Consider the following 12,550-nt stretch of genomic DNA (forward strand, 5'->3'; position numbering starts at 1 on the left):
TAATTTTTGTATTTTTGTATTTTTTATTTTTTTAGTAGACACAGGGTTTCGTCGTGTTGGCCAGGCTGGTCTCAAACTCCTGACCTCAAGTGATACACCCACCTTGGCCTCTGAGTGCCGGGATTACAGGTGTGAACCACCATGCCTGGCCTATATACAGATTTTTGTGCACATTTTAAATATAAGTAATATAATTTTATATAGCATATATTTATAGGGTATGAATTTTATTTTATTTTTTGAGACAGAGTCTCACTCTGTCACCCAGGCTGGAGTGCAGTGGCCTGATCACAGCTCACTGTAAACTCTGCCTCTCCGGCTCAAGGGATCCTCCCACCTCAGCCTTCAGAGTAGCTGGGACTGTAAGTGTGCACCACCACACCCAGCTAATTTTTTTAAAAAATTGTTTTTTTTGAGACAGAGTCTCGCTCTGTCACCCAAGCTGGAGTGCAGTGGCACGATCTCGGCTCACTGCAAGCTCCATCTCCTGGGTTCACGCCATTCTCCTGCCTCAGCTTCCTGAGTAGCTGGGACTACAGGCGCCCGCCACCACGTCCAGCTAATTTTTTGTATATTTAGTAGAGACGGGGTTTCACCGTGTTAGCCAGGATGGTCTCAATCTTCTGACCTGGTGATCCGCCTGCCTCGGCCTCCCAAGGTGCCGGGATTACAGGCATGAGCCACCGCGCCTGGCCTAAAAAAATCTTTTTTGTAGAGATGGGATCTCCTATGTTGCCCAAACTGGTCTCGAACTCCTGGCCTCAAGTGATCCTCCTGCCTCGGCCTCAGGCGTGAGCCACTGCGCAGGCCTACTCTTGCCAGTTTTATCTTTATTGGGAAGAAGGGTATTGTGTGAACTCTTTGAGTGTCTGGCTTCTGAGATTCCTTCAGATGATGGTAGGCATCAGTGAGGGGCTTGTAGTCATTGCTGTGGAAGATTCCTTCTTGTGAGCACACCACGGTGTGTTTATCTCTTCTGTTGTGTGGATACTGGGTTTTTTACTTTGAGGCTGTGGAGCAAGGATTTGCAGCCAGTGTGACCCAGCTCTGTTTCAAATAGAACTGCCACGAACATTCCTATATGTATGAAATTCAGATTTAGGCCAGGTGCGGTGTCTCACATCTGTAATCCCAGCACTCTGGGAGGCCGAGGCAGGTGGATCATGAGGTCAGGAGATTGAGACTATCCTGGTTAACATGATGAAACCCCAAACCCCATCTCTACTAAAAAACTAGCTGGGCATGGTGGCACGAGCCTGTAGTCCCAGCTACTCAGGAGGCGGAGGCAGGAGAATCGCTTGAACCTGGGAGGTGGAGGTTGCAGTGAACCGAGATCGTGCCACTGTGCTCCAGCCTGGGTGACAGAGACTCTGTCTCAAAAAAAAAAAAAAAAAAAAAAAAGAAATTCAGATTTAAGACTGACAACTTGGGGGCTGGGCGTGGTGGCTCATGCCTGTAATCCCAATACCTTGGGAGGCCAAGATGGGAGGATCACTTGAGCCCAGGAGTTCAAGACTAGCTCAGGTAATATAGGGAGACCCTGTCTCTATAAAAAAATAAAAAAAAAAAGACAACTTGGATGCTTTGGACCCTGGAGTGAATGTATTTTAGTTCCTTCCCAAGGGTCATGCAATGGATATGGTAGGTGAGTGAAACTGAGATTAAAAATTGCTTGTATTCTCAAGGCTAAATAAGACTAGGGAAAAAAGTTGCTTTTATAAATGGTCTTAATGCGAGGTGTTGGTGAGTGAGTCTCTGTGTGTTTTCAGGGTAATAGAAGAAGCATTTTAAGAACACAGATTGGCCGGGTACGGTGGCTCATGCCTGTAATCCAGCACTTTGGGAGGCCGAGGCGGGCAGATCACGAGGTCAGGAGTTCGAGACAAGCCTGGCCAACGTGGTGAAACCCCGTCTGTACTGACAACTTGTGGGCTGGGCATGGTGGCATACACCTGTAATCCCAGCTACTCTGGAGGCTGAGGCAGGAGACTTGCTTAAACCTGGGAGGCGGAGGTTGCAGTGAGCTGAGATCGCACCACTGCACTCCAGCCTGGGCGACAAGAGCGAGACTCCATCTTGGGGGAAAAAAAAAAAAAGCACAGATTAGGCAGTACTTCATTGTGGGTTATTGTGAGTGCATTTTATAGGTGCAGACATGCTGCTGTGATATGGGGAGGCCTGGCATTCTCAGCCTTCACGGAGCTGTTTGGTTTTTCATTTCCTAGCTAACTTTCCATTTCTCTCTTTTCTGTTTTCTTTTCCAGGCTGAAAAGTCTTCCGCTAAGAAGGCAGTAATTGAATGCTGCCCTGGCTTGTCCTAGAATCATTTCTCCTCCATGATGGAAGCCCAGTGATTGTTCAGTTAACGTGTTGTACAGAGTGTATTTATATGTAAATTCCTGCTGTAAAATAATTTTTAAAACCTTGACATTTCAAAGACTGCCTTGAAAGGTCGCAGAAATTGATTTCTATTTTTAATTTCAGTTAGTGTCGGGGGAAAAAAATCCAGACTGAACAGTTTAATTAAAGTGGAATTTTTCTATTTTCTTCTTGATTTTTAAAAAATTTCCTGGGACGTTAAAAAAGAAGTTAAAAGTGAAGGCTTCTCTCTGGTTTTGTGATGAAGACAGTCTGGACTCACTGAAGGACAAGCGTGTGAGAGGGGGTGGTTGCGGCCTCTCCTGCTGTTTCTTGGGAGTGAAGCTCTTCCCTCTCCGGGTGGCTGGGTTGCTGTTGGTGCCCAGGAAGCCCCATGGGAGGGCAGAGCCAGGGCCTGGCAGGGGGCCTCAGCCTCTCAGGGTAGATGTCACTAAAGTGTCTGAGACAGGCAGGGAAACCAGGCAGGAGAATGTGCACCCACAGCCTGGGTTACACGGCTGCAGCTCCCTGCTCTGAGGCCACCTCATGTGTACCAAGGAGACCTTTTTGAAAAATAAAGTGCAGACCAGGTGTGATGGCTAATGCCTGTAATCCCAGAGCTTTGGGAGGCCGAGGCGGGAGGATTGCTTGAGCCCAGGAATTCCAGACCAGCCTGGGACACATAGAGACCCCTGTCTCCACAAAAAATAAAGTACTGAGCATTTGTATTTTACATTATGAAAGTAGCATCATAGATCACAACAATTTTAAAAGCAGAAAGAAGGAAGCGGCCGGGTGCGGTGGCCCATGCTTGTAATCACAGCACTTTGGGAGGCCGAGGCCAGCGGATCACTTGAGGCCAGGAGTTCGAAAACAGCCTGGCTGACATGGTGAAACCTTGTCTCTACTAAAAATACAAAAAAATTAGCCAGGTCTGGTGAGCATACATATGCCTGTAATCCCAGCTGTGTGGGAGGCTGAGGCAAGAGAATCCCTTGAATCCCGGAGGTGGAGGTTGCAGCGGATCACTTGAGGCCAGGAGTTCGAAAACAGCCTGGCCAACATGGCGAAACCTTGTCTCTACTAAAAATGCAAAAAAATTAGCCAGGTCTGGTGAGCATACATACGCCTGTAATCCCAGCTGTGTGGGAGGCTGAGGCACGAGAAACCCTTGAACCCTGGAAGTGGAGGTTGCAGTGAGCCGAAATTGCACTACTGCACTCCAGCCTGGGTGACACAGAGGCTCTTGTCTCCACCAAAAGAAAAAAAAAAAAAAAAAAGGAAGAAAATCACTTTTAGTTTTATCATCCAAAGATGACACCCTTCAATATTTTGAATAATTCCACCCTGTCATTTTCTAGCTATGGGGCTGTTATCTGACTGGTGGTAGCATTTTATTCCCTGTCACTGTTGTTGGGGTTGTGATAGATATTTCCCTCATGCTATTATAAATGTTGTAAACCCACCCCTAATAACTGCATCTTATTTCGTGCAGGGGCTACCCCATAACTTACTGACCTTTTCTGTTTTGTCATGAAGTGGGTTGGCCAGGAGCTGTACCCAGGCAGAGGACATGAAGAAATTGCCCTGTGACAGGAGCCGGGGAAACTACAGGGGAGGGCTGGAGGCTGGGGTGCTGGTTTTGCTGGCTCAGCCTGGTTCCCAGAATGCAAAGCCCATTTTTATTTTTTTTGCAACCTCCACCTCCTGGGTTCAAGCCATTCTCCTGCCTCAGCCTCCCATGTAGCTGGAACTACAGGTGCACGCCCCTATGCCCGGCTAATTTTTGTTATTTTTTTTGTTGTTGTTAGTAAAGATGGGGTTTCACTAAACCTGTTGGCCAGGCTGGTCTCCAACTCCTGACCTCAGGTAATCCGCCGGCCTCAGCCTCCCAAAGTGCCGGGATTACAGGCGTGAGCCACCGCGCCCGGCTGCAAAGCCCATTTTTCTATAGGTAACCTGTGCTGCGCCGGGTTTCACTGGTTTTCACCCAGCGAGAGAAGAGGCAGCGAAGTCGCGGGCCCAGCGTAGCGCGCGCCTCCGAAGGGCTTGGTGCGGGCGCGGGCGCGCGGCACCACCGTTCCCATCCAGGCTTGCAGGCGGCCACCGGCGGGCCAGGCTTCGAGATGGCCTCCCCGCCGCGGTGCTCCCCGACAGCCCAGGACATGGAATGCAAGTTGCCGCCACCCTCGGCCCCCGCCAGCGAGTGTCGTCCCGGCAGGCTGTCCTGGGGGACCCTGGCGAGGGCCTTAGGCCGCTTCAAGCTGACGATCCCGCGCACGCACCTGCTGGCCACCGTCGACCCCCTGGCCTTGGACAGGGAACCACCGCCGCAGCTGTTGCTTGAGAAGCACCAGGTGCCGGAGAAATTGATCTGGGGCGACCAGGAGCCTCTCTCCAAGGTCAGAACCGCCGTTGGGGTGAGGGGGCAGTGGCCTGTTCCCCACACGGGAGGAAGGCGCTCGAGCTGTCGGGGGACCCATGGAAAACCCACCTGGCTTCACCAGGACCCCCAGCGAGGCCTTAGGCCCATTCCCCCATCTGTGGTACATCCAGTGGGCAAAGGTCAGACACAGCTGAGCAAGGCCTGCTGGGGATGCCGGCGGGGGCTCCCGGTACTGCCACCTGCTGGGGAACCAGGACTCTTCGCTGGGAAGAGGCTCTGCTCCACCACGTGCACCCTGACCCCACCTAGACCTTGGAGTCTCCGTAGGGCCACCCACAGTGATGCTCCTAATTGCAGCCCAAGGGTCGGTGGCTCAGCTCTCCCCGTCCAGGAGATACAGTTAGCGTCAGAAGAAACGGGAAACTCAGAATAATAATTAAAAATAATAATAACAATGAATTGGGCCAGGCAAGGTGGCTCACACCTGTAATCCCAGCCCTTTGGGAGGCCCAGGTGGGAGGATCACTTGAGCCCAGGAGTTTGAGACCAGCCTGGGCAACATAGTTAGAGGGCGTCTCTACAAAAAATAAACTTAGCCCAGTGTGATGGGGCACACCTGTGGTCCCAGCCACTTGAAAGGCTGAGGCAAGAGGATCCCTTGAACCCAGGAGTTTAAGGCTGCAGTGAGCTGATTGTGGCACTGCACTCCAGCCTGGGCAACAGAGCGAGACTCTGTCTCCAGAATATATATATATATGTAGAGAGAGAGAGAGAGAAAGAAAAACTGGCTGGGTGCGGTGGCTCATGCCTGTAATCCCAGCACTTTGGGAAGCCGAGATGAGCAGATCACTTGAGGTCAGGGGTTGGAGACCAGCCTGGCTAACATGGTGAAACTCTTTCTCTACTAAAAATGCAAAAATTAGCCGGGCGTGGTGGAGCGTGCCTGTAATCCCAGCTACTCTGGAGGCTGAGGCAGCAGGATCATTTGAACCTGGGAGGCAGAGGTTGCAGTGAGCCGAGATCATCTCACTCTGTCTCAAAAACAAAACAAAACAAAACCAAAACCCAATAAAGAACATTCTCAATAAGTAGCGTTTCATGCTTGGCCTTGATTTAATGTACTCACATGCAGATGTCAGGGTGTATTTTTAATAATTTCCTCGAAACCTCTGCCTGGCTTCCCAGCATGTTTAAGATGAAGTCTGGCGATCTGCCTGTGGCCTTCCAGGCCATTTCGGATCTGGCACCTCTCCCATGTTCTCCTCCCCCATCCCCCTGTCTTGCTGACCTACAAGCAGGTCTGGCCTCAGGGCTCTTGGCAGGTCCCTGCCCCCACGGTATTGCGCTCTTGGGGAGGCCCTCCCTGACCGCCCATCTAAAGTAGCCAGGGCCACTGTCTCCTCCGTGCCTCATGGCATGGTCTGACATCCCCCTTCCGTCCTCAAGGTGTCCTCTGGCTGCCAGCAACTGGCTCCTCGAGGTTAGGGACTTTGCTCCTAGGTGGCTGCTGAGCTGCAGCATCAGGTCCAGGCCCCATGGGGGAGGAGGCTCTCGAGGTTTATTTGTGGAATATGTGAATGAACGCTACGCACAGAAGAACCGTTTTGTTTTTGCACAAATTGCTCTGTCCTCTGCATGAGCTTTGTCAGCGCCTCTGAAATGTACTCATGTGTTGGGGACTTCTCTCTGCAGCCCCTGGAACCCCTTTACCTAGTGGATCCCAAGGGACTGTGTGCAGAAAAAAACCTGAAACGAGGGCCCCAGAAAAGCCTGTGGGTGGGGGCAGAGGAATGGTTCCTCCCTCTTGCTGATGTTTTTCCATGATGGAGTTCTAGGTTTTTTGTTTTCCTATTTTTTAAATTAAATTATATTTTTAAAATTATTATTTAATTTTGATTTTTTTTGTAGAGAGGGGGAGTCTCGCTATGTTGCCCAGGCTGGTCTTAAACTCCTGACCTCAAGCAATCCTCACTCCTCAGCCTCCCAAAGCACTGGAATTGCATGCCTGAGCCACTGCATCCAGCAAATTTAATTTCAATTTTTAATGATAGTTCGATTTTCCTAATGAGAGAGATAACCCAAACCCTGCAGGGGCGGCGGGGGCTGGGGTCGTCAGGGGCGGGGGAGGTGCGGGAGGGCTGCGCAGGTCGCGTCCCAGGGACTGGGGCCGCTCCTGGGGTAGGAAGCCGACCCTGCACGCGCGGCCCCGGCCCGGCCCGACGGTGTTAGCGAATTTCCCCGGAGAAAAGCCCGGTCCCAGCTCTCCGCGCTCCCTGGCAACGGAGCCCGCTTTCCAGTGTCCCCGTGTCCCCGAGTCCCCCAGAGGCGGAGTATCCTCTCATCTCCTGCATCCCCACCTGCGCGTCCCCGACCCCCCCCACCCCGCATCACCTGCAATTGGAAAGCCACCGCCGCCCTGAACCGTCGCATCCCCTCACCCCTGCCCTCCTGCCGACTCAGCCCAGCACCCTGACACTGCCTTCCAGGCCACACCCCTGGTCTTGCCTCCAACATTTCCCCCACCCCCACACTTCCACAGCTCAACCTGGGAGGTGTCCCCATGCGCGGGCAGGGTGGGGGGGGACATCTTCAGGCTTCCCGCTCTTTTCTCTTTTTTTCCCCCAGTTTTACTAAGATATAATTCACGTACCATATAATTTAACCATCGAAGCTGTAGTGGTTTCTAGGGTATTCACAGAGTACTGTACTCCCCAGTTCCCCAATACCCATCCTGCCGACACCAGGCAATTCTACTTTCTGTCCATAGATTTGTCTATTCTAAACCTTTTATAGTGATAGAATCAAGCCATACGTGGTCTCTTGTGACTGGCTTCATTTCCTTAGCATTACGTCCTCAAGGTTCATCCATGTTGTAGCCTGTAGCAGTGCTCCCTTCCCTTTTCATTATCAAGTAATATTCTGTTGCATGGCCATGACACATTTTCTCTTTCTTTGAGACGGAGTCTCGCTCTATTGCCCAGGCTGGAGTGCAGTGGTATGATCTTGGCTCACTGCAGCCTCTGCCTCCCAGGTTCAAGTGATTCTCCTGCCTCAGTACCCCAGTAGCTGGGAATACAGGCATGTGCCACCATGCCCGGCTAATTTTTGTACTTTTAGTAGAGACGGAGTTTCACCATGTTGGCCAGGCTGGTCTCGAACTCCTGACCTCAGGTGATCCACCCACCTCGGCCTCCCAAAGTGTTGGGATTATAGGCGTGAGCCACTGTGCCCGGCTGAACTGCCTGTTTTTCAAAGTGGCTGCACTACTTTACGTTCCTACCAGCAATGTAGGAGGCTTCCAACTATTCACATCCTTGCCAACACTTGTTATGGGACTTTGGTGATAGCCATCCTAACAAATATGACATGGTATCACACTTTGGTTTTCTTTTATTTCTGTCTTTTTTTTTTTTTTTTTTTTTAAGACGAAGTCTTGCTCTGTCACCCAGGCTGGAGTGCAGTGTCATGATCTCAGCTCACTGCAGCCTCTGCCTCCCAGGTGCAAGCAATTCTCCTGCCTTAGCCTCCCAAGTAGCTGGGATTAGATGTGCCCACCAACACACGCGGCTAATTTTTTTTTTTTTTTTTTTGAGATGGAGTTTTGCTCTTGTTGCCCAGGCTGGGGTGCAATGGCACGACCTCAGCTCACTGCAACCTCCACCTCCCAGGTTCAAGTGATTCTCCTGTCTCAGCCTCATGAGTAGCTGGGATTACAGGCATGCGCCACCATGCCTGGCTAATTTTATATTTTTAGTAGAGATGGGGTTTCTCCATGTTGGTCAGGCTGGTCTCAAACTCCCGACGTCAGGTGATCCACCTACCTCAGCCTACCAAAGTGCTGGGATTACAGGCATGAGCCACCGTGCCCGGCCTAAGTTTTGTATTTTTAGTAGAGATGTGGTTTTGCCATGTTGGCCAGGCTGATCTTGAATTCCTGACCTCAGGTGATCTGCCCGCCTTGGTCTCCCTAAGTGCTGGGATTACAGGTGTGAGCCACTGCGCCCAGCCACACTGTGGTTTTCATTTGCACTTTCCTGATGTGGTGAGTGATGTTGAGAATCTTTTCATGTGCTATCAACTATTTGCATATATCTATATCTATATCTATATCTATATATTTTTTCTTTTTGAGACAGGTCTCACTCTGTCACCCAGGCTGGAGTGCAGTGACATGATCATAGCTCATTGTGACCTCCACCTCCTGGGTTCAAGCAATTCTCATGACTCAGCCTCCTGAGTAGTTGGGATTACAGGAGCACACCATGACGGTTGGCTAATTTTTTTTTTTTTTTTTTTTTAGTAGAGATGGGGTTTCGCCATGTTGGCCAGGCTGGTCTTGAACTCCTGGCCTCAGGTGGTCCACCTGCCTCAGCCTCCCAAAGTGCTGAGATTATAGTTGTGAGCCACCGCGCCCAGCCGTTGCATATCTTCTTTGGAGATGTATCTATTCAAATCCTTTGCCCATTTAAAATTTTGATTTTAATTATTTAAAGGCAGGGTCTTGCTCTGTCATCCAGGCTGGAGTGCAGTGCTGCAATCATAGCTCACTGTAACCTTAACCTTCTGGGCTCAAGTAGTCCTCCCGCCTCAGCCTCCTGAGTGGCTGGGCTACAAGTGTGCACCACCATGCCTGGCTCATTTTCTTTCTTCTTCTTCTTTTTTTTTCCCCCCCCAATTTTGTACAGACAGTCTCACTATGTTGCCCAGACTGGTCTTGAACTCCCAGGCTCAAGCAGTCCTGCTGCCCCAGCCTCCCAGAGTGCTGGTATTACAGGGATGAGCCACTGTGCCCAGCTAGAGAATTTTTTTTTTTTCTTTAGATGGGGTCTCTGTTGCCCAGGCTGGAGTGCAGTGGTGCAATCTTGGCTCACTGCAACCTCTGCCTCCTGTGTTCAAGTGATTCTCAGCCTCCGAGTAGCTGGGATTACAGGCATGCACCGACATGCCTGGCTAATTTTTGTATTTTTAGTAGAGATGGAGTTTTGCCATGTTGGCCAGGCTGGTCTCGATCTCCTGACCTCAGGTGATCTGCCTGCCTCGGTCTCCCAAATTGCTGGGATTACAGACATGAGCCAACCCCACTGGCCAGAATTTTTTAAATTCATTTTTTTTCCAGGTGGTTTATTGCAAGTGTTTAGAAATAAAATTAACTGTTGTACATTGATCTTGTGTCCTGCAACATGTTTAACTCATCTGGTCTCTCCTTTTTTTCAGATCCCATTTAAAATTCTGAGTGGGCACAAGCACGCTGTGAGCACCTGCCACTTCTGTGTGGATGACACAAAGCTCCTCAGTGGCTCCTATGACTGCACCGTGAAGCTGTGGGTAGGTGGCCTGCTGTTAGGTACTCCTGGAGCGAAAACCTTTCCTAAGCTTAGGCACCTCCTGTGTCGAGTTCCCCAGCTCTGAACTCGCAGGCACTTGTGGGTCCTGGTTTGCAGGTCTTCTGAGCAAAGTGCCAGAAGGAAGGGAAGGTGAGAGCCCAGCCTAGATAAAGTTAGGGTGGCTGCTGCCAGCTTGTGGGCCTGGAAACAGTGGGAATGGGATGGAGACCTCTGGACTGACAGCGCCACACTGTTTTTTTTTTTGAGACGGAGTTTTGCTCTTGTTGCCCAGGCTGGAGTGCAATGGCATGATCTCGGCTCACTGCAACCTCTGCCTCCTGGGTTCAAGCAATTCTTCTGCCTCAGCCTCCCAAGTAGCTGGGATTACAGGCATGTGCCACCACACCCAGCTAATTTTTTAATTTATTTTATTTTTTTATTTTTATTTTTTTTAGTAGAGATGGGGTTTCACCATGTTGGTCAGGCTGGTCTTGAATTCCTGACCTCAGGTGATCCATCCACCTCGGCCTCCCAAAATGCTGGGATTACAGGCGTGAGCCACAGCGCCTGGCCTTTTTAAAATTTTAAAAAAATTTTTTTTGAGACCGAGTTTCGCTCTTGTCGCCTAGATGGAGTGCAATGGCATGATCTCAGTTCACTGCACCATCCGCCTCCCGGGTTCAAGTGATTGTCCTGCCTCAGCCTCCTGAGTAGCTAGGACTACAGGTGTTTGCCACTACTCCTGGCGAATTTTATATTTTTAGTAGAGACAGAGTTTCACCATGTTAGCCAGGCTGGTCTCGAACTCCTGACTTCAGATGATCCACCTGCCTCAACCTACCAAAGTGCAGGGATGACAGGTGTGAGCCAGCATGCCTTGCCCCCACAGCTTTTTTTTTCTTTCTTTTCTTTTCTTTTTTTTTTTTTTTGAGACAGAGTCTTGCTCTGTCGCCCAGGCTGGAGTATAGGAGTATAGTGGCACGATCTCGGCTCACTACAACTTCTGCCGCCGGATTCAAGTGATTCTCCTGCCTCAGCCTCCCTAGTAGCTGGGACTACAGAGGCACGCCACCATGCCCAGCTAATTTTTTAGTAGAGACAGGGTTTCACTATGTTGGCCAGGATGGTCTCAAACTCCTGACCTCAAGTGATCTACCTGCTTTGGCCTCCCAAATTGTTGGGATTATAGGTGTGAGCCACCGCGCCCGGCCACCCCACACACCTGTCAGAGAACGGAAGTCCTGGCTGTGTTTGGGGCCTAGGATGTCATCTCTCTGGGTCTCCTTCTTATCTGGAAAACTGAGTTCCATCCACAGAGACTGGATGGCCAGGTCTGTGTGGTCACAGAGGACAGAAAGGTGTCCAGGCCTGGGACCTGTTCATGAGGGGTGGTTGGAAGAGGCAGGCCTGGGTGTAGATCAGCACCCCAAGGTGCAGGAGGCAGTGGTACTGGGGATGGGGCTGTGATGTTCACATGAGGTTGCAGAGGTGGCTCCTGGAGCCCTTCTGGGAACTGCAGGGTATGGCCAGCAGGCCCGGGCAGTGCAGGTCACTCAGGAAGGCTGGGGAGGAGCAGGGCTGGGGGAAGGCAGTGGCCATGGGGCCAGGCCACAGAACGCTGTGTGGCTGGGGCTGGGACTCATGGGAGAGGACAGTCAGTTGTGAGTTTTGCAGCATCTGGCTTCAGGGGCAGGAGTGGAGGGAGCTGAGGCTGGTTCCTGGGTTCTGGTTTGGGTAATGGGGAAGAGGATAGCCCCTCACCCTACAGACGACCTCGAGGGAATGTTTTCTGTGGTATTTCCTGCTAGGGGGACAGGTACTCACATGGAGATTGGAAATAAAGACATCAGTTGAGTGGTTCTTAGGGTGGTACAGGCAAAAGGATTTAAGGGTTTGGAACAGAGGATTTTTTTGAGACATTATCAGTCAATCCCCACTATTGTCTGTTTTTCTTTGTTTGTTTGTTTTTAATGAATTTAAGACCATTGGCCTATAACTTCATACTTGTTCTTTTGTGAAATGGAAATGGGAGAAAATATGCATACACACACACACACACACACACAGCCACAAGATATAATCTGTGCCAAGGCCATGCCAACTGGGCAGGAGGGTTTGTGGTGGACCCCATGTTTAGGACTTACCAGCTGTGTGACCCTGGGGGGTTGCATGACCTCCTGGGCCTCCCTGGGTCTGCCTGTGCTGCACAGGACCAGTTGTGTGAAGGGGCTACCCCAGTACTCAACTCACCTCCACTCCCACCCTCTGTAGCTATCTTTATGGACACCTGGCCCACAGAGCCCAGAGCCTCAAGATCTTGTTAGAAAAACTACTGGTTTCTCTGGGAGCCTCACCCCCACACCCTACAGGATAACACTAGAGGAATTTTTTGTTTGTTTTAGAGACAGAGTCTTTCTCTGTCACCCAGGCTGGAGTGCAGTGGTGCAATTATGGCTCACCGCAGCCTCAACCTCCTGGACTC

General features: G+C 50.7%; 2 protein-coding genes across 3 annotated transcripts in view; both read left to right on the plus strand.

Annotated features, from left to right (window-relative positions):
- GPATCH1 (G-patch domain containing 1) overlaps positions 1-2,542 on the plus strand; it is a 50,835-nt gene extending 48,293 nt beyond the window's left edge. Inside the window, exon 20 of the mRNA XM_024238288.3 lies at positions 2,265-2,542. Within this exon, the coding sequence (XP_024094056.2) occupies positions 2,265-2,295 (31 nt within the window). The 3' untranslated portion in view covers positions 2,296-2,542. The remainder of the gene's footprint in view (positions 1-2,264) is intronic.
- A 104-nt stretch (positions 2,543-2,646) lies between these two features.
- The window catches only part of WDR88 (WD repeat domain 88), a 45,659-nt gene continuing 35,755 nt past the window's right edge, over positions 2,647-12,550 (plus strand). For both annotated transcript variants that reach the window (XM_024237380.3, XM_054538845.2), the window contains exons 1-2: positions 2,647-4,760; positions 9,959-10,069. In XM_024237380.3, coding sequence (XP_024093148.2) covers positions 4,485-4,760; positions 9,959-10,069 — 387 coding nt within the window. In that variant the 5' untranslated portion in view covers positions 2,647-4,484. The remainder of the gene's footprint in view (positions 4,761-9,958; positions 10,070-12,550) is intronic.

This window comes from Pongo abelii, chromosome 20 (assembly GCF_028885655.2).
Source record: "Pongo abelii isolate AG06213 chromosome 20, NHGRI_mPonAbe1-v2.0_pri, whole genome shotgun sequence".
NCBI lineage: Eukaryota > Metazoa > Chordata > Mammalia > Primates > Hominidae > Pongo > Pongo abelii.